This window comes from Carassius gibelio, chromosome A1 (genome assembly GCF_023724105.1).
Source record: "Carassius gibelio isolate Cgi1373 ecotype wild population from Czech Republic chromosome A1, carGib1.2-hapl.c, whole genome shotgun sequence".
Taxonomy (NCBI): Eukaryota; Metazoa; Chordata; class Actinopteri; order Cypriniformes; family Cyprinidae; genus Carassius; species Carassius gibelio.
Window position 1 is genome coordinate 38908936 of NC_068371.1, and position 27815 is coordinate 38936750.

Here is a 27815-nt window from a genome sequence, read left to right on the forward strand (position 1 = left end):
CAAACCAATAAAGGAGGACTTGAAATGAGGGCGTAGTTACCAGAGGAAGGCTCAGGGGGACCACATTTCCAGTTTCTTGTCAAAAGGATAGAAGTTAAAAAACAACAAAAATACAACTGAGATCCAAAGTTGCCTTCATGGCATGTGGGAATGACATCATCGCTGATCTGATTGGTGGGTGTGGTGTCAATCATCTGTCCATTGCATCCTGAGGGCGGGGTTTCTCCTTGGCTGTGGAAGGAGTGTAAAACTCTGAATTCAACCAACTCTGCTAACCACAGTTAGACCATGTCACGGCTCAAAGGAACCCCATGGATACCTTTCACCACGGTTCATCCACTGGCTACTCTACGCCTTTTTACCTGGATTGTACTTGTGGGTGCTTGGCTGGCCATTGCACAGGCCCAGCAGCACCCTATTGTCACGACAAACTATGGCAAGCTAAGAGGCTTGAAAACGGCTCTGCCCAATGAGATTCTAGGGCCTGTGGAACAGTACCTGGGGATTCCCTATGCCCTCCCACCCACGGGGGAGAGAAGGTTTCAGCCCCCCGAGCCCCCCATGTCGTGGCCAGGGATTCAAAATGCCACACAGTTTGCTCCTGTTTGTCCTCAGTTTCTGGAAGATCGTTTTTTACTCAATGATATGTTACCTGTATGGTTCACCGCCAACTTGGATACCGTTGTAACCTACGTACAAGATCAAAGTGAAGACTGCCTGTACTTAAACATTTATGTTCCCACGGAAGATGGTATGTAATTTCCTTCTCAAAGAAAAAAAAAGTGTTTTGATGCATATATTTAATGTTTTCTGCTCAATAAGTTTCATTGTGATTCAGTTTATTTCCTTTTTTTTTTTTCAGCTGCACAGTTTGCTTAGTTGGAATCATAATGACTTGATCTATGAAGATTTTCCAAGTTCAGCATTTTTATTTATTTATTTGTTTGTTAATTTAGGTGAGATATCCCATCGCATTTAGATCGCTGATAAAGCTCATGACTATCAACTCAAATTAAACTAGTAATTTTTTATGATTATTATTATTATTATTTTTTTTTTTATCTCAAACAAAGTCCAAAGGCTTAATAGGGTGTACATAATAGTGACGGTTTACAGATAGCTGCTTGTTTATCCTATAGTCTTGAAATGCATTATAGTGTGCTACATTTAGTTTGGACACTGGACTGAAAGATTAAGGAATATAGATTAACTTGCAACAGAAAATATCTCAAATGGTACAACAGCCATATCTGCATCTTTAAAGTATTGTTATTATTGTGACATCATCGTAATGAAACATTTTGCCAGGGATGCAATGAGTCAGCCATTTGGGGAGAAATAGGAAAGTTATGAATATTGGTAGCTTAGTGTATAGTGCTTGGTTGTAGTAGTGCTTATTGCAATCTAGAATTTTTTTTTTCTTCTTTTTTTTTGTGTCATCGTTCATCCCCTGTTAGCTTTCAGAAGCTAACCACCCATCATGTTACAGTTCTTCAAATTGCCCTTTTCAAAATCCTGTGTAATATGGGACCATCCTGGCATTTTTGACTGCAGCTGTGCCACTGTTGAAGCAGGATGACAGGTATAAAAAAAGCCCTTTAGTGCAAAGACCAAATCAAAATAAAAAGCACGATATTCAATGCTAGAATGGGAATCGGGAACACCATTTCTTGATCAGTAGAAAACAGGTTAGAGACACATAAATTATCTTTGTGTTTTAGTTGCCCGCTTCTTTTGTTAGCTAGATGCACAAAAGACACTGCAGTCAGTCTGTTAGTGACAGAGACAGCTTTATCTCTCAGTGCAGTTACGAGTGAAGGCTGTGGAGATAGCATCCTGTTTTGTTGTGAATTAATCACAATGAATGCTTCAGCCTGAAGAAATGGTCTTGGTGAAGAAACAATGCAGGCTCCCTTCCATTCTTTAATTGGAAAAGCTAACCAATTTAATTTATATTGGACGATTCGAGAAACAGAAAGATGTTGAAAAGAGGCAGTCACGGCAAATCAGTATTTGTTACCCTCATTGTCTAACATCTGAAATCCAGTCTTGTTTCACAGATAGTTTAGATCTACTTATAGAGTGCTAATGGGGAACTGGCACCTATGATCACGTACTGTAATTAATCCAACTTCACAGCATATATATTTATATTAGTGGCCAGGACTAGTTGTGACACTTTTATTTTTAATACACATGTTATAATATCCACCCATCTATCCAAAACAGGCCTTTTTACCTTTTTAGTCTTACCTTGGTGGCATAACAATTTGAGAAAAATATTAAATGAATTTTAAGAATTTGTATAGTATTTTTAAGGCTTTGTATGTCCTTCGTTGATGACAATAACACTCAAGCTGACAAGGACATTACAAGTATGTGCAATACCAGCATCATTGGAAAATGTTCCAAATAACTTTGATAGAAGTAACAAAATCTGACCTTTAGTGCCAAGAAGTTTGCATATTACCAAATGTGCTTATTTGATAAGTGGCCTAGAAAAGGGAATAGTCATATGTGTGTGTGTGTGTGTGTGTGTGTGTGTGCGTGTGTGTGTGTGTGTGTGTGTGTGCGTGTGTGTGTGTGCGTGTGTGTGTGTGTGTGTGTGTGTTTGTGTGTGTGTGTGTGTGTGTACGGTTTGTGAAAAAAAAAAAAAAAAACAGAGGTGGGGATGTTTTGAAACATTTTAATTCATAAAAATAAATCACGAGAACATGAACTATATGACATCATGTGCTAATTATCATATTTATGACGTAAGTGTGTTGTATTGTATTGCCTCCCTATGCTCACATACTGCAATATAATTTAGCCATGTAATTTAATTCTCAATAAAACTTTGTTTTATTACTATATTTAAATGTTTCTGTTGTCAGATAATGGAATTAATACTACAATGACTGAAACGCGGTCCATTAAGGGTACACAACCAGCTCTCAAACATTAATGAAATCAAATACACATACGATAAAGTCAGTGGTTGTGCTCTGACTGATGTCGGCTATACTTGCTTGTAAAATATAGTTAGAAGCAAAATAATATATATATATATATATATATATATATATATATATATATATATATATATATATATATATATATAATTGTTTTTTTTTTTTTTTGTTTTTTTTTTTTGAAAGTGCTGTTCCTCTCTGCGCTCGCTGAACACAGCAGATACAGAGAGAGAGGCTCGCGCTCGGAAAGAGAGACCTCAGGCTCGAACGGCAGCACCAGAGTATCAGAGACTAAATAATGATTGTCCAAAAAGTTGCTAGATTTGTCGCTAGTCGTTCTTTTGGAAAAAAGGTGCTAAATCTAGCGACAAAGTCGCCAAGTTACCAACTCCACTGCCCAGCGGACCGGGTTCAAGTGTTGATAGGCTATTACTCGTGAGGTGTAACCAATCAGATAGCGCCGTGGGCGGGACATTGAGCAAGTCTGCAGAGTGGTGAATACAGAGAGGCTGTGTGCCAGCCAAAGTAGTGCATTTTAAAATAAAATTGACTTTAATCAAACCACGGATCCATGATACATTTTGTGATCCGTCTCGCCAATAGTGTAGTAGCACTGATCACTTTGTGGGGGGGGTAAATTTAAAATAAATATAATTACATAGAGGCATGGATACATTGACCAGAAAGGGGGAAATCCCACTCATCCCCCCCGGCAATTTGCACCCGGTATATATGTAAGTATTACTATTTCTTTATCTCTTATCTCTATTATATATGTAAGTATGACTATTTCTTTATCTCTTATCTCTATTATGTAAAGTCTAAAAAAAGTTCCCCTTTTTTTGAAACCATAAAACTTTTCACCTTGAAGTTATATTTTGAATCCCAGACTTTCAATGTCATCTCAAACTTCTTCACGCCACTAAATATATCTCAAAATGCATTTCAGAAACTGCCTATTTCCTGGGATTGTCAGACACAACAGTCTCTAGAGTTTTGAAAAAAAAAAAAAAAAACTTCCGATGTGCAGCAGTTGCTGGTGAAATTACTTTGTTAATGAGAGGGTTTGGAGGAGAATGGCTAGAACGGTTCAAGCTGTCAGGAAGGTGGCAATGACTAAAATGACAATGTACAACAGTACTATTCCAAAAAAAAAAAAAAGGATCTCTGAACGTACACCTTTTACCTTTACGTGTTTGGCTATAGCAGCAGGCAAACAGCAGATTCCTCTGTCAGCTGAGAACAGAAGGCTGAGGCTACAGTCAGCATATGCTTGCCAAACCGGACATTAGACGATTAAAAAAAAAAAAAAAAAAAAAAATTATCTTTGTTTGATGAATCATGAATTAACATGCAATGCAGATGGTAGGGTCAAAATTGACTGTTAACCACATGATTTAGTCACACTGTTTTCATTTATTTATTTATTTTCTTAATGGTTAGGGCTGCTGCTGGTAAAAATAAATAAATAAATAAATAAAAATTAATTAATGAACTAGAGGCAGTGAAACTCTGATACCTTTTATTCCTTTTCACACAAATTTACAGAGTTTTTGATTAATAAAGCGTCATTTTCACACAATTACTTGAAGAATATCATGTCATGGCTTCGAAACAATATGCTGGTAAATTTGAAAACTGTTGCTTTTGAATGATAGTATCACATATATCCAGCTTCATGTCTATGGGCAGGTTTGTTTGGTAGCTCACGGATTATGGAGACGTACTTGAGAGGCGAGGAGCTCTGGTTTGAATCCCGTGTAACCACGGTTTGACAAAGCAGTTCCAATCTGCACATAAGGAAGTTAAAATGGCAGAGTTGCATCAACAAATGCGTTTTTATATCAGTTTTGCATTTGTTAAAACTATCGGATAGGCTTAGGTTTGGGTTTGGTGTAGGGAATATTTCCAACTTGATAGAGCATTACTTTTAGCGACAGTCCCCAGATATTTTAATTCTGACTAGCCACAATATGTACCAGAAGCAACATAACAAAAACACAGCAATATGTACCCTTTTTTACATAATAAAAACATGTCAGTGTTTTAGCACAACTCATTGGACATTTCTCTTTGAAACTGCAGCAAAACATACATTAAGGTACGTAAAAACGGTACATATTTTTATGAGACCAGGTTGGAATTTTTTATTTATTTATTTTTGGCACACATTAGGCCATTTGCTGACCATGTGCATCCCCTTATGGACACTGTCTAATAGCTCGTTCCAGCATGAAAACGTCATGTCACAAAGATGTGTTTTGTGTGAAGCCTTTATTTGAGCTGTGGGGATAGTACCGACTGCTGCAATGAGATGTCCTTTGAAGCTCCGCCCCAAAACAATGTTCAAAGCTAGTGCAATATAGTTCATCATATTATTCAGGTTGAATTATTAATGAATATAATATAATGAGCTCCTGAACTAAGGGATTAATAAATGTGCTTTGTACATGCTAAAAATACTGATTCAACCTGCTGAATCTACATAGGGTGACGGGACTTTTTAAGTGTCAAACCTGGGCACACAAGGGTGGAGGGTATCCCTTATTTATTTATTTATTTATTTTTGGTATGCATATCACAACAATATTAGTGTCAATGTTCTGCTCGTCCTGAACACCTCGTCCTTTTTTATTGTTTGTACTGTATTTGGTTGCTTTATTAAATGTAAATATGTAGTTACAAATAAATTAAAGTACGCAAAAAGTAATAACATTTTATTATGGTTATTTCAAGTAACGTAAAATAGATATCAAATGTATATTATTTCTGTAGAATATGACATTTACATGTGAAATACAATGAACTATACATAAATGACTTAGAATAGTTTAATTTTCATAGAGGGAATTTCAGGCTTTTCAGTGTCAGTTTCTTTTTCCTTTCCTTTCCTTTCTTTCTTTTTTTTTCTACACAGCTTAGGTGAAGGTAATTTCCTTTGGACATTTCACCATCCTAATTCTCTAACGGACTTGCACTGTGTGTTAACTTATTGTCGAGGCAACTAAATGCATTGCAAGCTGATTTGAAAAGATGTTTTATAATTAATGTTCAAATCAGCTGGCAATGTTAAAGATGAATTTCATTCTACTTAGAATGACAGATGATACTAGGGACAGAACGTTCCAACATTTTCACTAGAAAGAATAAAAAGAATGAACATCTCTGTCTACTTTACAGGCCATGGGCCTGTTATAATTTGTCATTTTAATTTTAGATCCACCATTTGAAGATTCAATTGGAAGAAAAAAAATAAAAAAATATTCAGGAATCAGAATAATCTTGAATAGCAATGAAAATCATTTTATGAAATTAATAAACAAAAATATGATTTTCAGTTATGAAATGGGACAAATCTTATTTTGTGTGGAAACTCGCATTTGGTTAATAGCACTTCAAAATCACAAACTGTCAAAATTGCTTTTGTGACCTCTGAATTATATTTTCCTCAGCATTGACATTAAATAATTTTATGTAAGCACATCAAGCTAATCTGTCTAAGCCAATGCAACCATAACATCACTTATGCAGTCATTTGTGCAAGCTAATGCTTAAAGACTCTAGTGCAGAGAATTCTCGAATATGTTGTGTATTTTAAGCTACTAGTACATTTACATTTCACCTAAGGGTGATTTGGTGTGCCCTCCCTCCAATCATTTTCCAACCAATCTGCCCAGGCTGAGACTTGAGATCGCAAAACAGCAGATAATTCAAAAATACACATTGAGTGGCTTGTGCATCAGTAAATGTAACATGGACAGAAACATAACTATGCATTTGCAGTATTTTCCCTTCCTAAATGTGTTAAACGTGTGAGGTTTGCTTAAAGTTAATTGCTCCTAAAATGTAAGATTTTCTTTTTTTTTGAAAATAGGAGCAAAGAAGGTCCCTACCTTTACTGTAATCATATATTTAAAATACAGTGGCCACAGCTCTTTTGCTTTTGTGTTGACTCATATTTTAATGTTTATTCATTTTGCGTGTAGGAATGTAGTGTTGTGAGTTTATGCACGAGTAGTATTATAATAGTATGCTATTTAGTTTTTATATCTTATTAATTATAAAGCTAAAGGTAAAAAAAAAAAAAAATAATAATAATCCAAATAATAATAATAATAATAATAATAATAAAACACTGTAGTAACTGTAAAAAACTGTGCTGCTTATTTGTTTATGTGGTCCAACTTTTGCCTCAGCCAGTGGCTGGAGTTTATGGCAGAACCACCTGTTACTGGAGATGTGGTCAACATGATTTATAGTTATTTTATTTTTATAAATATATTTTGTAGAATGTTGATAACTAAACATTTTCAGTCCACACTCTATTGTATGCCCCAAAAGTAAATGGGAACAGGGTCCAGCCAATGGGAACTAAAACTGATTGGTTACAGCATTCTTCAAAATATATTCTTTTGTGCTCCACATAATTTTTATTTTTATTTTTTATAAATAAAAATAAATTAATCTCACACAGATCTGAAACAACATGATTAACATGAGTTAATGATAAGAGAATTTTCATTTTGGGGTGGATTATCCCTTTAAGGCACACTGTAGTAGGAAACCTATTTTGATCATTTTGCATTTTGTGTAGAACTCTTCAGTGTGGCTTTGGAGATGAGGTTAATGTGGTCAATATCTGTGTAAGGAACTTTGGTGCTCCAATTTTGGCGAAGAGCTCCAAACTGCTTCATAAGGTAATGGAATGTGTCCGAGTGATTACACAGCAGTGTGCATGGCAGTAGATCTCCCTCCTCTGACAGGAATTCAGATGGGTGTAAAGAAAGGGGTAAGTGTTCGTGGAGCCAGTCAGCCATAGAAAGCAAATGTCTTATAACTTCACCACGTGATACCATGTGATCATATATGCCTATGCCCAATCACACATGCAAACAAAGTGCACATGTGACCATGCAGTTTGATGCACCATATATATTCAGGATTATAAGCGCACTACTTTTTTTTTGCCCCCATTTTTCATGAGCTGAACCTAAAGACTTTTTCTATGTACACAAAATACCTATTTCTCTCAGATATTATTCACAAATCTGTCTAAATCCATCTATTTAACAGGTGTGAACAATATTTTAGAGAAATAGGTCTTTTGTGTACATAGAAAAAGTCTTTGAGTTCAGCTCATGAAAAATGGGGGAAAAAAAATAAAGTGTTGCATTTATAATTTTGTTCAGTTTATAAATGCTGTATATATATATTCAAGAGCAGTGGCAGTATAAAATCATTGTCTTTTCCAAGGCTCTGATGTACTCAGATTAAGGGTGCTGAATGAATGTCCAGTTTAAAAGATTGTGTGTGAGCTACCTACTGCTGGTCATGTACTGTGTCATTGCACATGCGAAGTGCAAAAATACTTTTGTGTGCAGGACTACCAAATGTTATCCATACAATCTGATTGCTGATGTAGCTGAACACATGGCATTTTAAGACTAAAGTTTTAAGACAATATTTAGTATTTACATCTAAACATGTAGAATGTTTTATTGGAATACTTGTGTTGGACATTCAAGATATAAGCTTGGAGATTTGTTGCATGCTATCAGGATTAATTTTGTGAGCAAAGACATTTCTACTAAAGACAATAATGCCTTTTATAATGCATTATTACTTACCTGGTTGAATTATTGTCAAATCTTTAATTATTTATCCTTTTATTCACATCAATAAACATGCCCACTGTCAATTTCTTTTCCACCAGGTCAATACTGACAGACAGTTAGCCTTTAGCTTAATTACTGAGCGACCAGAGCATAAAAGTGTCAAATCCTTTGAATTGGTTTATTAAATATATACCTTTCTCACCATTTTATTAGGAGATTCTAAACAAATTAAAGTGATTTGACTTATTCAAGGCAAACTCCTGGACTGCAAATACTATAGATATTGAGGGGGATATTTCTCACCCAATATTTAGTTTTAGAGGTCAATCAATATGGATTTTTTAGTGATTGATTATTGAACTTTAACATCTCCTTGAGTCTTGTGTATTTTAGATCCTTATTACTAGAATTCATCAGTAATTTCTAGTTGTGCGGCACAAAGAAACTGCCTCACTTCCATGAGAGAATGAATGTGAAATATTAAATAGGGAGAGACTGTTTGTGTCTAATATGCAATGTTAAAATCCATTGCCTTTTGCACTTTTTATTTCAAATACAGTGCCGCCGAAATCCTGCCAAATATTGATTTCAAAAAGTTGAAAATAATGTTTTAAATGGGAAATTGTGAAGTCGATTTTTCAAGGCAAATATCCAACATTTTCAACGTAACAGATTTGATGCTGTCAAATTGACCAAACATTTTTCATTTGAATTACAGAGTTCAATCATAAGAAGCCTGCAAATGACGTTGTGAACATTTACATTAAAAATACAAACAATTACATATACTATTACTCTTTAGCATTGTAGTAAGGAGACAATATTGGTTCTGGGTCAACAGCACATGCAAATGTATGCTGCTGTGCAAAGGCAAAAGACTGTAACTTCATTTTTTGTCGAAAATGAGACATTCAAGACATACTTTATCATGTTTATACGTATCTTGAAATAATGGGTCGTCACAACCGTAACTTTGAAAAGCCCAGAAGAAACCAAGGCAGCGCACCATATAACACCAGTTACCGCTCTTTCACTTTGTTTAGATAGATCACGATCTACCAAATAGCTCCACATAACAAAGCACTGTAAAGACCAGATACATCGGCAGCAATTCGTAATCGTGAAAAGCCTTTAAAGATTTTATTATTATTATTATTTGTTTTAATGCAGATTATACATCAGGCCGTCACTTCTAATTGGACATGTGTGGACTCGAATGCCGTAGCTAGCATGATCAATCATAAAATCAGTAGCCTACTAACAGTTCACAATTAAATCCATATCCTACATTTTCTTGTAACCCAATATAATCAATCCGTGGCGACGTCATCAAACTGATCAGAGATGTTTAATGCAAAAGCATTCTCAGCATTATTCCCATTTGCTGGTGTTCACATAAATCCACAAGTTTTTTTTATTTTTCTTTTTTTTTTTAGGCTAGGCTAGGCTATTTCAAGTCAATATAAAAGCAATTATGCTATGTTTAGCATTCTTTTTATCTGTTAACTGTCACCTACGTTTACTTCACTATAATACAATTAAATCCTAATCTAATCATGAAAAACTATATATCGTTGGAAAGGTCTAAGACTCCTAAATAGATATTTTACCAATCTTTTTTCTTAAAAATTATGTAGGAAAAGTAATAGATTAATTTATGGCAAGTGTGCACTTCTTAAACCTACATCATAACAGCAGTTCTGACCTTTGTCAAAAAACAAAAAAAAAAGTTATCTTTGTTGCCTTTTTCTCTTTCACACTTTAGAAATCATCAGAAATGGTATATCACTTGAAAACGTCAAATCTCTAAATGTCATCCCTTAAAACCCATTTTAAATTCAAACATTGCATTACCATGAACATTGTACATCAAAATCATGTTACAAAATGTTTTCAGTCATGAATTATAAAAATGTAGGTTTGGATCATGCACTTTCAAGTCTATGTTCAAAATGTGTGTGACAGTTAACAGGTTAAGTTACTGAGCATAACAAATAAATTGGTACCCACGGTATCCACTCATGTTTCACTTTAAGTCTAAAAATAACTAAAGTCGTTTTTCTCAGTTTCACATTCTAGCGAGTTAAGGTCTTTTGCCTTTGTAGGGCTGTATGGATCTACAAATGTACTATGGAGTGCAAACACAAAGTAGTATAAGGGCTGTAGAGTTTTTAACTTTTTTTTTTATTTGACTAATTTTACAAATGTTACTGTTGTCAATGTGAATTTCCATTTACATTACTTATGTAACTTATGCATGTCTACTTATATTAACCTATTGCTAACCGCCATATGTAGGTCCCACTGCTTGCATATGTTAGTCTGGAGCCATGCGATGTTAAGTTCTGTGACTGGAAACACATACTGTCCAGTTGCACCATTGCAGAGTTTTGTATAATGCAAGCCTCTTTAGTTGTGTTGTATACAAAAGAAGTTATTACTCAGAAAGAACCATGCAAAAGGAACCCCGGAGATTGCCAAAATTCATAACACTGATGCATCGGTGATGGGTAAGATTTAGAGTCCAGGATAGAGCTGTTTATCTAGAAGTCAAATAGATCTGTGTGGTGCAAACCTAACAATAGACCACATGGAACACATCACTTCTACAGTGAAGTATGATAATGGAAGTATCGCACTGCAGGGCAACTTTTCATCAGCAGGAACAAAACATCTTATTACAAGAAAGACAAATGGAAGAAGCAGAGAAATAATCCAAGAGAATATCATTTGGAATACAGTAATAGTTCATTATTGAGAAGAACAAATACTTTAATTATAATTCATGTAGATTTACATAATCCTAGAAGTATTTTTTTTTTCATCAACACTGTTGTATTATATATCCAACATTTACATATTTTCTTAATAAAATTTGAGTATACCGGAGTATAATTTTACTGTAGGATTTGTAATTTGGTAAAGGTACATAATTGAACTTGAAATGCAGGAACACTGGCTTTACTTCTTCTCTTCATCATTTATTTATGTTTAGATAGACAATTACTTGTTGGGTTGCTAATCACTGGACATTCAAATATATCAGGATAAGAAAAAAAATATATATTTTTAATATTTTGTTTATGTAATTTATTTATTTAAAAAGTCTAGCCTTTAGGCTGAGATTACTGTGATGTATTATTAAAATCATATATTGTAATAAACCCTTGCATGACCCAGCTTGGTGGGTGTGTTGTTTACACTCTGCTGATTTACATGCTACTTGCTTTGTTTATACAGCTTGACATCACACAATCCTCTGTTAACTGAAGAAATATTAGAACCCGTATGATCTCTCAGTGTGAGCCAATGCTTATGCACAGTGCTGCTTATGTATTGTTACACAAACAACAGAAGCAAAAGTTTTTTTTTTTTTTTTACTTTATTCTCGCCCTCATTTACACACCAAAATGCAATTATCTACAAAATATATTTATTCATTTAGAGATATTTCCAAGCTGTAATGACGTATCCCCATTTTGTTACAATAGTTTTTTTTTTTTTCACAAGAATTTCTTAAAACTTGAAATAAATCATTTTGGAAATGATTTTCATTTAATATTTAAGCCACTTATTTAAAATCTTTTCCCCTATTTATTTTCTTTACTTTTCCCCTGTTGTTGACAGTAGGAGCCAACACAGCCAAAGGTGATGGTTTCACCAATAATGAGGGTGGCAAAAATAAAGGTATTTTCCCAAATTTCCCCATTTCTCAACAACAAAAAGATCCCAGCCTGAAACCTGCATGAAAGCAAAACCAGTTTTTTTTTTTTAAATTCATTATTTAATATTTAATTTTGTTTTTACCTTTATTTAGTTATTTGTTTTTTTTTGCCCATTGAAGTGCACCATTTTAAAGCACATATTTTTGACACCTCTTTCCTCTTTGGCGATTCCTAGCACAGAGCTGAAGGACTGTGTGAAAAGGCTAAAGTTTGCCTCTGCAGAAAATACAACAACATCCATAACATAACACTTGTTCTCACATAAACATTACCTTCTCCCAGTGCTGCAAAGTGAAAGACGGTTGACAAAGGACTGCATGTTTTTTTTTTCTTTTCTTTTTTTTTCTCCTCCTCAAAGAAATGATTAAAACAGTCATTTTCCCTCTTTTTTTCTCAGTTTTGCCATTGTTTTTCCTTAATTGCCTGGTGGAGCATGAGCACTAACCTGTGTTGTTCTGAGAGAGGAAATCTGTTCTTTTGTAACTCCTGTCAGATGCTGTGTTGAAGAAACTCTTCTTTCTTTAACATTACCGGCTTGCTCTTTTGCCCCCAATTACATCTGAACATCTTGGGCCCTATCATACACCCGGCACAATGCGATGCAAAGCGCAGTGCAAGTGTGTTTGCTTGTTTCAGTCCAGCGCTGTTCGCATTTTCCCGTCCAGCGCCACGTCGTTTAATTAGCAAATACATCTGCATTTGTGCACCCATTTGTGCACCCATTGGCGTGCTGGTCTAAAAAAAGTGGTGTGTTCAGGTGCATTGCTGGCACATTGCTATTGAGCTGAAAATAGACTGTGCCATAGACCAACTCAAACCTGGTCTAAAGTCTGAAGTCAATGGCACAATATATTATTATTTTTTTGTTATTTAAAGAGCGCGTTGGTAGAAAAAGGAACCTCTGGGCGGGTCCACAGTGCGCATTGACTTTGCTTATTACACACAGGGATGCACATCACACAAACCTGCCAAATATATATATATATATATATATATATATATATATATATATATATATATATATATATATATATATATATATAAAGGATTACAGTTTAAAATAATATTATTGTGCAGGCTACAATAATATAAAAATATAATGATGGCTAGTCATTGCATGTATTAGAATTAGGCTACCTATTTGCAATTCAGCCTATTACTACTTATAATGATGAATGAAATTGGCTAATTAATTGAACAATCATGCCAATACACACACATATATATTAACTGACTTTTTGTGCGGGGCTTTGGTGGATTCCTGCTTGTCCCAGGGATGATCTGCTTGCGCGCTTTAACTTCGTGCTCGAGCAGATTGGTTTCTTCACTTGAGAAGCATTCAGCTTTTCCGCCAACAAATTTCGCCCAGTGTAAATTGCGATCCGCCAGGCGTGAGTGCATCTCGCTCGTAAAGGGAATGGGAGATGACACTCTGATTGGTGTATTGAACGTTACGTCCATTACTCATTAAGAGAATAGGGACAACCCATTCCACGGAACATTTTTTTCCGTCATTAAAATAGCAAAAGTGGATTTGGACATGTCCTGAGTGCACCTGCACCATGCGCTTTACACTTTGCGTTTAAATCGTTAAAATAGGGGCCATTGTATTTCGTAATACTCAATGTATTATAAGGTATTGAGAAAGGGTAGAGCTGTGTTGATGGATGCTGTATATGTCTCAGAAAAACATAAAGGCAGGTCAGTAATACATATATGATAATTGAATTGATTTGTATTGGACATAGAATCAAGTGATCTCTCTTGACACGTTTGATAGATTGCTGTAGTGTGTCTGACTGTGGTTTATGGCTGATGAGGAGTCAGCTGTCATGATCTCTGAGTGATGTCTACGATCATTGATTGCTACTGTCCAGACATGTTGTACTTTCTGATTGCCATCTGATACCTGCATTAGTATGGAAGAGACAATACATATGTTTGTAGAGAGCTGGGGTGTAGGGTTGGTGTAGGGCCATAGAATAAACAGTTTGTACAGTATAAAAAACATTACGCCTATGGGATGTCCCCACTTTTCACCAAAAAACAAACGTGCGTGCATGTGTGTGTGTGTGTGTGTTGGGGTTGGGGGTTAGGTAGGTATTGGAAACACTAAATGCCATGAGTGATGGAGAGCCTGATGGAATATTGCGTCCTGGTTCAGCTTAGCATCTGACGGCTCATCTTGATCCAGATATCATACTATCATATTTACATGTTTTAGCTTAACATTACTCTAATTGGTCAAACTTTGGTTTAATTATTTAATTTTTGTCTTGACATATCGTTTATTGTTCGCTACTGTGTTGATACTCTAATCTGGCCTTTTGCTGAAAAAATAAATACATAAAAATCTGATCGATATGATGTAATGAAAACCTTATTTTTGATTACCTAAGTTTAATTGTGTTGTTCTCTTATTCAAACTAGAAATGATATAACTAAACATATTAATAAATATTAAGCTGTGCACTTGAATTTGTCATTGCATCATCCTATGGTGAATAATTATTGCTCATTATTGTCTATAGCTATATTAGTAATTTAAATAGCAAGGTTTATCTTAATATATTCATAAATGACATTGTATAATAATGTACCAACCAAATATTTATTATTTCCTGCTGTCAGTGCAGGCCTTTGTTTTGTTTTGTTTTTTTCCTATAGGCTACTAACCCATTATGGATTCATGTAGGCTGCTTTAAAAAAAAACTTGAACATAAAACAACAGGATAAAAATATAGTTGATGACTAGACATAATCATTTGTGACTCTAGACACTTCTTATGAAGACAGTGGCATACTGTTCTTTAGCCATATAAATACAGTTTTAATGTATGTGGGTAAAATTTACCCGCTGGAGGTTTTGGTATACAGTGACCTCTGGCAGTTCTAGTGTTAATGGAGAGCAAATCATGGAGTAATATTCATTTTTGGGTGAACTATCCCTTTACGTTATCTTTTATACTGTCATGCAAAATTAAATATTAATATGTGCTTTATAAGTACTAATAAACAGCCATTATTCTTGTAATATTCATGCTAATAAACAACTAGTTAATAGTGAATAGTGTTCCCTAAATATAATAATAATAATAATAATAATAATAATAATAATAATAATAATAATAATAATAATAATAATAATAGTGTCACCTAAGGGTACTTTTATTGTGAGTAGAAAAAAAGATACCTTTTAAAACATTATACAATGTTACAAATGTCATTTGGGTTTTAGCAGAAAAACTATGCAATTCAATTAAAATTGAAGTAATTTATAATTTGCTTATATTTTTCTTACATGCCATATAGCTCAATTTAGTTTTAATTAATTAATTCATTATCTGACACTTTAAGGTGTTTTCTAACTGCTAATTATTTGTACATGGTCATGTTTGTCATCAGGTGCCAAAGAGCGAACTTGTAATTAAATGAAATATATAATAATAATAATATTAGCCTTGGACTTTTGATTTGGCCAGATGCCATATTAACATTTACAAATGCCTAGTGAATATTTGCATTTATAAATCAAGCTGCTTTAAAAAGATACAGTGTTGATTCCTGTAAGAACCCCACCAAACACTTCTCGTTCTGAAGAGACAAAGATGGTGTTTTCAGAAGGACAGGATCAATGCTCCCTGTCTCTGTGAACATCTGCAGTAGCAATGAATTACTCTTCCTGGCTCCCTTGAGGTTGTACCTATGCCATAAGACTCCCCTGCAAAATCACCCTACAGCATGCACCAGCCTCCGCAATTCCCTGCCACCTTTAAACTCATCCAGAATGGCTCTTTAAATGCATAGACAGGAAAGATCTTTCTTTCTTTTCTGTCTGTAGTCCCTTTAAAAGGATGGCACTCTTTAGACTCAGCCTGTACAGAAAGAAAGAGCTTTAGTTTGGAAATGAACAAGTAAAAGAATATCACTTGTCAACTCTGCCTTAATTGGTTAACATGGGCTCTGAATGAAGGGCCTACGGAATTACTTTAACAGTTTTATTAAAGGTTGATGTTGGAAGCTTTCATTTGAGACCTAGTAGCAGTACATGAATATAAAATATGGTGCATGTCCAGAAGCCACAGTTGACTTCGGTTTGATAAGAAGCCAATAATCGGCATACAATTGCCTTTAATTATATATTACAGCTATGTTTTCGCTGGCGTGCCTGCATGCCCTGTATTGCTGTGCATTACAATTCTGTGTTACAGATGAACAGACAGACTGGACTGCTCAGCATTGTACAGATTGCATGGTGATTAACAGCCATACTTCCCTTCTAACACTTCTGGGTAATAGATTATTCAAAAATGAAAACTTGATCATTATTTTCTCATCTTTCAAAACCTGTATGACATTGTTTCCTAGTTGTGGTGTTTTTTTTAATTTTTTATCTGATCTGAAGGATCATGTAACATTGAAGACTGGAGTAAAGGCTGCTGAAATTCAGCTTCGCATCACAGGAATACATTTCATTTTATAATATATTCTAATAGAAAATAAGAATGTATTATTTTTAATTGTTAAACTTATTTCACAAGATAACACCTTTTATTACATTTTGATCAAATTAATCCAGTCTTGTTGAGCATAAAATACATATTTCAAAAGCATTTTTTTTTCTTTTTCTGTATTCTGTATGATTCAGTATATTTTACCGTGCTTTTGTGATCATTTTGAAGCACTGAAGATGCTTTGTGGAAACTAGTGGCAGAACATTCTGCTAAATACATCCTTCTGTGTTCCATAGAAGTCGTACATGTTTAGGATGACATGAGGACACGGGGAGAAAATTATGACAGAATTTTAATTTTTTTGCTGAACTATTTCTTTAATGAGAACTGTTGAGTCTAATAAAGAATTTAGCTCTTTCTCTATCCTGCTTGCTCTGTATAAAGATGAGTAATGTGTGCAGTGCCGTGCAGCACATGAGGGAATATATTATCCTCCCCAGCCTGTCCTGGCAATGATGAATGTCCAGGGTGGGAGCACTGCGGAGTCACCCCACTCAGTCTCTCCTTTTCCCTCCTTCCTCGCTTCCATTTTCTCTGTTTCTCTCTGACAGTCTTGCTCTCTCTATAGCTTTTCCCTTCATTGTATTTTATTTTATTTCTGTGTTTCATGTTCTCTCATCCTCTCTACCTACATATTCTTGTCACTGCACAGTTCCAGGGATAAAACAAGAAAGGGAACTTTTAAGATCTTAGAACTTATAACATCTAAGCAGTGAAACTCTTGGTACTGACAGGATGGGCTCAGAGTGGACGCCTAAAGGACTGTTCAAACAGGAAGCATTTGTGCGTCTGCCTGGGCTGTTCTCCTATGTTCTTCTATAAACATGCTGTAGAAGGATGTCTTTAGCAGTCATGTAGTGCTTTGCAAACTCTGTCTTATATAGTGGTTTCAGACATGAAACCAAATTGATGTACCGAGTTTTGGACGGAAAGTAGCAGATGCTCCTTCTCATCTTTTGCCATTGGGTAACTGTTCAGGGGCAGGTCTACGTGGTGGCCCAGGTGCCCCCCCTATAAGATGTCTTGTGATTGGTTCATTTTATGCCCAATCATTTTATAGACTCTACTGAAGTTTGCGACTCAAAGACGTGCAGCGTCGTCAGAGAAACAACGCTCGTCGCTATCTTGGACTTTTACTTTATCAAGTGTGGGAAAGTCTAGACAGTAAAGTGATGGGAAGTTCGGATCATTATAACGACTCAGACTTTTGAGTCGCGTTCAGCAAAATGAACAAATCTTTTTTCAAGTTATTTCATTCATTTTAGCAAAATGTAATTAAAATGTTACGTGTTGATCCAAGTGCCAAACCATGAAAAGAAGTAAAGATATAGGGAGTTTCTTTCAAATAAAAAAATTATAAAAAAATATTTATTCTGAAATTTAACTTAATGGATATATACAGGGATGACAAAAAACAAAATTAAAAATGTGCTTTATTTTCTGCATTTGTTTACAAGTACTTTATTCAAGTAAACAAATAAAATAAAATAAATAGAATTTACGTAATATTCTGTAGAATTTAGCTTTTTTTTTTTTTGGTCACTGGCGGCCACCCCATTCGGAGGCAGTGCCCCAGCATGGACCCCCCACTGAAAATGCTCTAGACACGCTCCTGTAACTGCTAAGTTTGCCTTAACAAAAAAAAAAAAAAAAAAAAAAAAAAAACAATCAGTGATTCATATAGTGTATCATCAACACAAGAACGACAGAAATATATTAAAACACAATGCTATTAACAAAAACATGGACAAGCAACTAGTACAACTACTACCAGGAATGGATGAAGATTAAATATATGAAAAGTGATGACAGAATATTAAAAATAGTCTTAGGTTTTGAATGGCATAAGGGTCACAGGGATTTTGCCAAGTAAGACATGTTCCTGGATCAACATCTTTCGATGATCCTGGATCAAAATTATTGTCCAAATATATAATCCAATCCCTACCCCTAAACCTATCCCAACCCATAATGTATTCTTAAAATCAGTGGGAAAGGATAGCTGATTAACAAGGTTGTAGAAGCACCTAATCCTGATTGTAAGCCTAAAACAGATATTTCCAGAAAGGTTATATCTCAATTCTTATTGGTTGATTGAAATTTTGTTCCAGGATCAACAAGGATGTTGATTCAGGAACAAGTTGTACTTGGTGAAATCATGCTCACCTGACACAAGGGTGAGTAAACGATGACATAATTTTCATTTTAGGATGCAGTATCCCTTTAACCAAGTTTGTTTGCAACTGGGAACAACTCATACAGCTGAACTCATACAGTTCAGATTGCATATGACTTGTAATTACGTCTTTATATGATCTGTCATAAGAATCTGCAAGTTTAAAGCTAATGTTGCTCAAACTGTAGAGTGAAACTGCAGAGCTAGTAACTCAGTGGTTCAAATTCCCAGAGAGAGCATGAACTGATAAAATAAAGACCAATAATTATTTTTTCTTTTGATAAAAAGCTTCTGCCAAATGCATTAGTGAATGAAATGATTGAAATTAAGTTAAGTTTTAAAAACAAGATGTTTGGTTACTTTCCACTGCATCTCAGTAGCTGCATGTAAGAACTCATTCTGGGTGAGCGGTCCCTAACTCATCAGTCCCAAGGGCCAGAATGTTTGCCAACTCTGCAGGTTTCTGCTGCCAGTTGAGTTTCAACACACCTGGGATGTAGAATGTGCACAGATGTGCTGCCTTCGCTGCTAACAGCCCCTCCAATATCTCTCTTTTTTATCTATGATTTTTGCTGTAAAGAGCCTTAAGATGTGTATCGGCATCTACTCTAAACAAGTTCATGGCAGCACTCCATTCTTGTAATATGTTTCTGGATAGTTCTCCTTCCAATAGCTGTGGCGATGAATGACTTGAATTGTTTTCTTGGAAAGAGCCCATGAAATAAGAACCTAAAGGGCTTCTACTGGGTTAAGTTTGTCAGTTAAGATTCTCCATAATAGAGCTTTCCAATTACATTGGTGGAAAGATTTGCCAGCGTTGGTAGTAATGAGTCAGGATAGGTAATCCCAGACTGGTATAGAAGGGTAAAACATCAACACAATGCTTGTGTAACATCTCCACTAAACGAGAAGCCCTTGCAAAGCTATTAGTCTTCCTGGTTGAGAGGCAGAGTATTAGACAGGAGGTTCTGGCCTTGCTGATGGTCCAGCACAATAAAGGCGCTGCAACGCTGAAAGTTGTACACCAGCAAAGAGCTGCAAAATAGATGCACTCGCATTAGTGTGCTGCCTGGCGCCCACTCAGAACCCAACCGAGATTAATCACCTGTCACGACGGGTTGTTTTCCAGCTCTCCCTCTCTTTCTCTTTCTCTCCATCTTTCTGTTTTCCTTTGCGGGGGAGAACGATACACAGACTTGCCTTTAATTCTGCTCGCCTGCCTACAGGCGCTGTAGGATTGTGCCAGCTCTGCAGCAGACCACGCTGTGTGTGTGTGTGAGTGTCCGTCTGTCTGTGTGTGTGTGTGTGTGTGTGTGTGTGTGTTGTGTGTTTGCATCCACCTCTAAGTTAACTGACAGCCATCTGCAACAGGCCTCCTCTCAAGTAGTGAGGTGGCTTCTGCATTAGAAAATGCCCTTGTTGGCTTTCTCTGACTGGAGTGGAATCCAACGATTCCACTCCAGTCAGAGAAGCCAACAAGGGCATTTCTAATGCAGATATACCACTCCCACTGAGAGGAGGCTGTTTGCAGTGAGTGTGTTAACAGAGGTGGATGCAAACACACACACACACACACACACATCAAATGCCATAACCCCTTTTTGAAGCCATTAGCTATCATTCCATCAGCTGCTGTGAGCAGACTGAGGAAGCTGTTTGATGAAATATTAGTATACACATTACCCTAATAAGAGTAACACTGCAAACCACAGAGCATTTAAACACACTTAATTAAAGACTCTATACTTATTATTCATTTTTTGAGGGATCTTTGAATCAGTTATTAGAAACAAAGTTGTTGTTAGATAGGTGTTTCTGTGAATTTTTCAAAAAGTGAATTATCCTTAAGGGATTGTTAAGCCAAAAATTGTAATTCTGTTTTCATAAAAATCTGTATATATACACCCATGACCACTTTATTAAGTACCTTGCTTGTACCAGGTTGGACCCCCTTTTGCCATCAAAACTGCCTTATTTCTTCATGGTGTAGATTCAACAAGGTGCTGGAAACATTCCTCAGATATTTTGGTTCATATTGACATTGCTGCAGATGTGTTGGCTGCACATCCATGATGCACATCTCCCTTTACAGCACATACCAAAGGTGCTCTATTGGATTGAGATCTAATGAATGTGGAGGCCATTTGAGTGTAGTGGACACACTGTCATGTTTAAGAAACTATTTTGAGATTATTTGTGCTTTGTGACATGGTGCGTTATCAAGGTCTGGCCATAGACATGGTCAACAATAATACCTAGGTAGGCTGTGGCATTTAAACAATGCTCAACAGGTACTAAGGGGCCCAAAGTGTACCAAGAAAATATCTCCCAACACCATTACACCAGCAGCAACCTGAACCATTGATATTAATCCATACTTTCATGTTTTTTTTTACACCAAATTCTGACCCTACATCAGAATTTCACAGCAGAAATCAAGAATCATAAGACCAGGCAATCATTTCCAATTTTCTTTTGTCCAATTTTGAGGAAACAATACAAATTGTAGCCTCAGTTTCCTGTTCTTAGCTAAAAGGAGCCACTCCCCATGTGGTCGGCGAGTGTGATTTCACTAAGTACAAAATGTTCCTGGATCAACATCCTTGTTGATCCTGGAACAACATCCCAATCAACCAACCCGGACTGAGATATAACTTTTCAGGAAATATCTGTTTTAGGCTTACAATAAGGGTTAGGTGCACCCTTGTATATCAGCTATCATTTCCCAATTATTTTAGGAATAAATTATGGGTAGGTTTAGGATTAGGGGTAGGGATTGGGTTACGTTTATGTTTTTGGACAATAATGTTGATCCAGGATCATCAAAAGATTTTGATCCAGGAACATGTTTTATTTGGCAAAATCATGGCGACCGCTGTCATATTTTACTGCTGTAGTCCACCTGCTTCAAGGTTCAATGTGTTGTGCATTTAGAGATCTTCTGCATACCTTGGTTGTAATGAGTGGTTATTTGAGTTGCTGCTGCCTTTTTGTCAGCTCAAACCAGTCTGGCCATTTTCTCCTGACCTTTGGCATCAACAAGGCATTTTTTTGCTCATGGAACTGCAGCTCACTAGATATTTTCTCTTTTTCAAACGTTCTCTGTAAACTTTATAGATCCCAAGCAAATCAGCAGTTTCTAAAATCCTCATATCAGCCCATCTGGTATCAACAAATTTGTTGTGTCCAATGTCCTTTAAATCACATTTCTTCCCCATGCTGATGCTCGGTTTCAACTTCAGCAGATTGTTTTGGCCATGTCTACATGCCTAAAGGCACTGAATTGCTGCATTGTTGATTGGTTGATTTGATGTTTGCGTTAACAAAAAGCTGAACAGGTGAACTTAATAAAGTGACCGGTGAATGTAAATATAGGCAAGTTTTTTACCCTTAAGATGCATTCGTTGGTATGAAAATTTAGCATCTGCAGTAAGAGCACTCATCTAGAAACTCTCAGTGTGTGTTTTTATTGTGACTGTCACGACCGGCTCAAAGCCGTGACAAATGAGGAGGACATAGTCAGGTTGGTAGGTTGGGAAGATATTTGTTAATATAAATAGAAAATTAAAGTAAGAAATCAACAAACCAAAAACACGATACCGTCAAACAAACGTATGGTCCAAGCGTCTGACAGAACCCCGCTAAACTAATCATAACATAAGAATAAACAAAGCAAAACCAAACAACTGGGAGTCCACACTACACCAAACAGAGTTGAAACCTTATAGGGAAGGAACAGGTGTACACAATTCCGTTGACGAGCCTTCCAACCACACCCACTGAACGGTCTTAGTGGTAGTAATGAGAGACTTGTCACATGACTAAACAAAGGGACACATCTGTATCCGCATTAGTTTCTCTGTTCAAGCCCATTTGATATCTGGTGTGAAAAATCTAAAGTCTCGAAAGCCTGCCTGCAATTTTTAAAATGCTATCAAAGACTTCCTCATCCTAGGGCTTCATGTCTCCTGTTTTATAATCAGCATCCTACACATGTACTAATCAGGGGCTTTAATCAGAACAAGAGAGACCCACAAATAATCAACTTGTCCGCAGCAATTAAGGACTTTGCTGTGAATGAGCCACATCTTGGGGTGAATCAGGCTGAGGTAGGATTAGTCTCAATGAAAATGCAGCTTGGTAATGGCATAAAGAGGCAATTAAATGTAAGATATTTGTCTGATGTTCCCATTTGGGATTTCAGTATTGGATTTGAGTGTCAATGTGTAAAGCCTAATGAGTTCTATTGATGTCCGTTTACTGAGAAAAACTGCCAGTGATTCTGTCAGGCCACGAACAGCTGGAGAGAGAGAGAGAGAGAGAGGGAGAGAGAGAAAAAAGGTTGTTTGGTCATTCAACAAACATATAAATGTTTACAGTATGTTGAGATCATTGTGTTTTTTTTTTTTACCTGCAGACATCCATGATGAGAATGGGCTGAGACCTGTTATGGTGTACATACATGGTGGGTCCTACATGGAAGGTACAGGCAATATGATTGACGGCAGCATTCTGGCCAGCTATGGAAATGTGATCGTGGTGACCCTGAACTATAGGCTGGGTGTGTTGGGTAAGTCATTGGTTTTTCATTAAATGGTGGATGGTTTTGATTATGGGATATCTTGCTGACCTTCTGTTTTATATTCACCCTCCTACACATATAATAAAGATGTGTACACATGTGTTAAACTGGTTCATGATCTTGGAATAGCTTAGCAATAAAAGGGTCATAGGCTTAAAAGTCACAGAAAATTAAATTGTAATTTAGTGTATTTGTTGAATAAAAATAACATATCATATGTTATGCAAACATTTTATAAGACCTAATTTATTCCCTGCAGTTATGATCAAGCAATACAAACAGTAGTTGTGGTTTGCTTATTAATCTTTTTCCTGTTGAAGGAAGTCCTAAATAAGTACAGGTTCTTGACCCGTTGTGCTTTAGTGTTGTTATACTATTGTAGTATTTACTTATATTTTATATTAATATTATATTTTGAATAAGCTATTTTTATTTTTATTGTAGTTTAGATTTTAGTAATTTGCTGTGCCTTTTGTCGTTTTTTTTATTTGGTTTCTATTTAGCTTTAGTTTATTTTTATTTGTGTTAGTAAATTTTGGACTTAAAATTATTTTAATTTAGATAGTAAGGCAACATTTTTCATTTCATGTTACTATTTTTTGTTGTTGTTGTTATTTTTAATCTATTGTTTAATTTTGATTTGTTTTCAGATTTAATTAGCAAAATTGAATTATTATAATAAGTATGGCTGATGTTGTTTTACACAGCCAGCTACAGTATAGGTTATTGCATTTGCATTAGGGGTGGCACAGTTCAACTTTTTCACGGTTCGGTTTGTTTCACGATTTTAGAGTCATGGTTTCAGTACAGTTCGGTATGTGCTATGTTGATAGAAAAGCTATACTTTCTAATAAAAAAAAAGAAGATTATTCTATCCAATTACAAGCAGCAGCACAGATCAATACAACAGAGTAAAGATACAAACAATAAACAGTGATTTTATTTTTTAGGGAGGTCTAGCATAAGATTTTAGGTACAGAAACTGAATAAAGAAATCAAATGTAAAACAGCATCGCATATTGGACTGTATACATTAAATATTATTATTTATTAAAGTTACAAAAGCTTTTTAATCAAGAGGAGTGAGTGATTTCCTTGTTGTTGCTGTTCGATTAATATAAAGGCTGTCACTTTAAGAGAATGCACTGATCGAATGCACTGATCCAGTAGGCCTACGTTCAGCCGGCTATGTCTGCTGTAGGATACTTACCAAAATGGGCATTTTGTGTGAATTTGTCCATTTAAACACAATACTTCAGAGATACTTCGGATGAGCTCACGCACAAATCTTCTCATTGCGCGAGCTTGTGTCCTCTGGCTCTTAAATGTTTAAACTGACAAAGCTTAAATGAGTTTAGTTTAAACACATATTGACGTGTTCTGTTCAGAGTTCATCTGTGTGCGCGCGTGCTATCAGCGGAATAAATGACTGTTTAAGAGTGGATGATTTGTCCAGGTTTGTTTTTTTTTTTTTTTTTTTTTTTTTTTTCATCGCTGTTGTTGTAATGTTTGGAAAGCCAGAATGGCAACAGAAACATTTATTAGCTGAACCCCTGTATATATATATATATATATATATATATATATATATATATATTTTTTTTTTTTTACGTGCTAGTTAAGTTAAACCACGGTCCCAGCACTGGCCGAACTGTGTGTGGTGAACCAAATGGTTAAATTTTTTTCAGCGAACCGTGCTACCCCTACTTTGCATCATGGCCAGGTAATGATAATCTTCCACTAACTAGAGGACAAATTTATTACTTTCTAAAAGTGAGAGAGATGTGTTGGTACAGTTATCAAATTTAGAATATCTGCGATCTCATAAATGTTAAAGTCTTCCAGAAATTTCGGATGTCATAAACTTTTTTTTAACCTTTCATTGCAACACAGTTATGTTTCAGTTGTATTTTGTATGATTAATAATTTATGTTTAAGAATCTCATTCTTTCAGATTGTTACTTTTCATATTGCATGTTGTGGGTAAATATAAAAAAAAAGGTTCATAGTTTTATTTTACAGTCATCCACTTCAGCTGCTCTTACAACTCATTATCAGCCATAGCTCTCTGTGAGGCTGGCTATATTTAGATGTGATGGAGGAAAGGGTATAGGTCTGCTGCAAAAGTGTGCACTGCAGGAAAGAGACAGTATTTGGGGGAAAGGAAGGAAAGTGGCCATAAGACTGAGGAAAGGAGTGAGAAAGTGCAAGCGAGGCCTTTGTTAAAAGCGTTTCTGCTTCTCTGCCTGACAGTGTTCAGCCTGAAGGTGATGGAGATATTCTAAAGTATCTGTCTGTCTCTATCTTTATGGAGAGCAGTTTGAAGTGTGGTGGCACTGAAAAGCAGAGTCCTAGATGGAGGGTAAACTAAAATTGGAACATGTTCCCAAGCATGTAAAATTTCAGGATCGTTTCCCTTTTGTACCCCTTCTTCAGAGAGCGAGAGCTTTTTCTCTGTGATAAGTCATATTTTAACACCTCTGAGGTATCTTGGTGGCAGCATCTGTATGTGTATGTGTGTGTGCACACTGCACAGACTGCTGTCTAGTTGGCCCATGCCCAGTCTGCCACCAGCGAGACAGATTTTCTTCTCAGCTGTTTTTAGACCTAGTTTTGTAATGGCTTTATCCAGCTTTTAGACACATGCTCACTGATTAGCCAAGGGTGAGAGGAGCCTCCGGTGTGAAAATACCATTTGCAGAAAGTCATGCTCTCCTCTCTGGAAAGAGTTAGTTAGAGAACAAATTTGCGACTAAACAATATGCAGACACATTTAAGATGGATACAGCAACAACATGGTATGTATAACAGGGTTGTTAGTGTCATTATCTCATGGGAAGTAATACGACTGCATGGTTATTTATAATCATTTAGTGTGTGTGGGCAAGCATTTGCACGGATGTGCATTTTCTGTTGAATGTACATCTGTAAGTGTGTGTGTGCTTTCATAGTAATTGCTTCATCTGCAGTGGAGCACATGTGGCCTGCTGATGATTCAGTGGGGGCTGTTAGAATGAACTGAGATGTGTCACTGGCACACGACTGTCTCTTTCTCTCTCACATGGCCACGTGAGTAGATTGCTGATGTGCTTTATAATACAGCAGAATGGGTCTGTTTCTTATGCTTCATCACAGTTTATTATGGGAAACTTTATTCCGATTTGTCATAATGAGGTATTTTTGTATGCATCACTAAATGTTAAAGTTCACACAGCAGCATAAAACAGTTGTTGTTGTTGTTGTTTTTTTTGTTTTGTTTTTTTTCAGTTTAAGCCTATGGTTAGGGTTAGGGTTAACCATAACCCTAACCCTAACCCATAGTTTAAGAGTTTGAAGGAATCTTGTGTTAGCCATCTAGCCATCAACTGAAAAAAAGATTGATTGAACGAATGAACTAATTAATGAACGAACAAATGAACAAATAAACGAATTACAATGAACGAACGAACAAACAAACAAATGAATGAATTAACAAATAAAAGGTCATCCGAAAGGTATTTAATATACAATAAAACAGTAATATTATGAAATTGTCTTGTGATGTTCTGTTGATCTAGAAGCCAGTACCTTTGACTTAGGTCATTGGTTACAGGCATCATTTGTGATTGTAAATATGAATAGGTCAATTTGATTGATTCAGATTTGTTAGTATACTGCTGTCATTCCTAAAGAGTGACACTGTAAATGTAGCCAGTTGTATAACAGATTTCTTTCTGAACCTCTGAAATCTGCTTCTTGAGTTTTTACAGTCTATAACTGTAAAACTAAACTGCAGAGAGTCCTTCAGAATCTCACTTTGGCTTTTATCAAGCAAGACACCAAAAAATCTTCCCAAATCACCCTCTGAGTCGTTTATAGACAGTAGTTTATGCTACAGTGGATCAATCTCTGCAGAGCCTTTAACCTATTCACTTCTGTCTCTGTCAGTCTGTCTGGCCTGGAAGGCTCCTACAGGTTCCCTGAGGCTTCTGTGTTTAGAGTCTCCACAGCAGGGCAAGGACATGCACAGCCCAGGGGAGGAAGTCCAAATGGGCTTCGGTCCTCTAAAATGCTTGAATGTGGGAGGAAGACAAATAGAGAGATTAGGAGCGACATCGAATGAGAAACAGAGGGATTTTTTGGGTCGCAATAGCAATATAGCTGTGCAGAAATAACAGTGAGAATGTGCATGGGTGTCTGTGGGCATGTCATGCTGGCCTAACTGCTGAAAGGCAGAGTTGTTTGTTGAGGTCATGTGGTAGTTCTAATG

General features: G+C 36.0%; 1 protein-coding gene across 1 annotated transcript; it reads left to right on the plus strand.

The window, feature by feature from the left end:
* Positions 1 to 27720, plus strand: LOC127951343 (neuroligin-4, X-linked-like). The gene is made up of 3 exons (XM_052549555.1): positions 1 to 751; positions 23402 to 23554; positions 27494 to 27720. Exons 1-3 carry the CDS (start codon positions 289 to 291, stop codon positions 27718 to 27720), a joined length of 843 nt encoding a protein of 280 aa, XP_052405515.1. The 5' UTR covers positions 1 to 288.
* Positions 27721 to 27815: the final 95 nt, after the last annotated feature.

Bases quoted from the DNA above. Each gene is read 5' to 3' on its own strand.
- LOC127951343 (XM_052549555.1), top strand. From the start codon at position 289: ATGTCACGGCTCAAAGGAACCCCATGGATACCTTTCACCACGGTTCAT. The intron at 752-23,401 runs GTATGTAATTTC...TTTTACCTGCAG, and splicing joins TTATGTTCCCACGGAAGATG to ACATCCATGATGAGAATGGG. The intron at 23,555-27,493 runs GTAAGTCATTGG...TGTCTCTGTCAG, and splicing joins CTATAGGCTGGGTGTGTTGG to TCTGTCTGGCCTGGAAGGCT.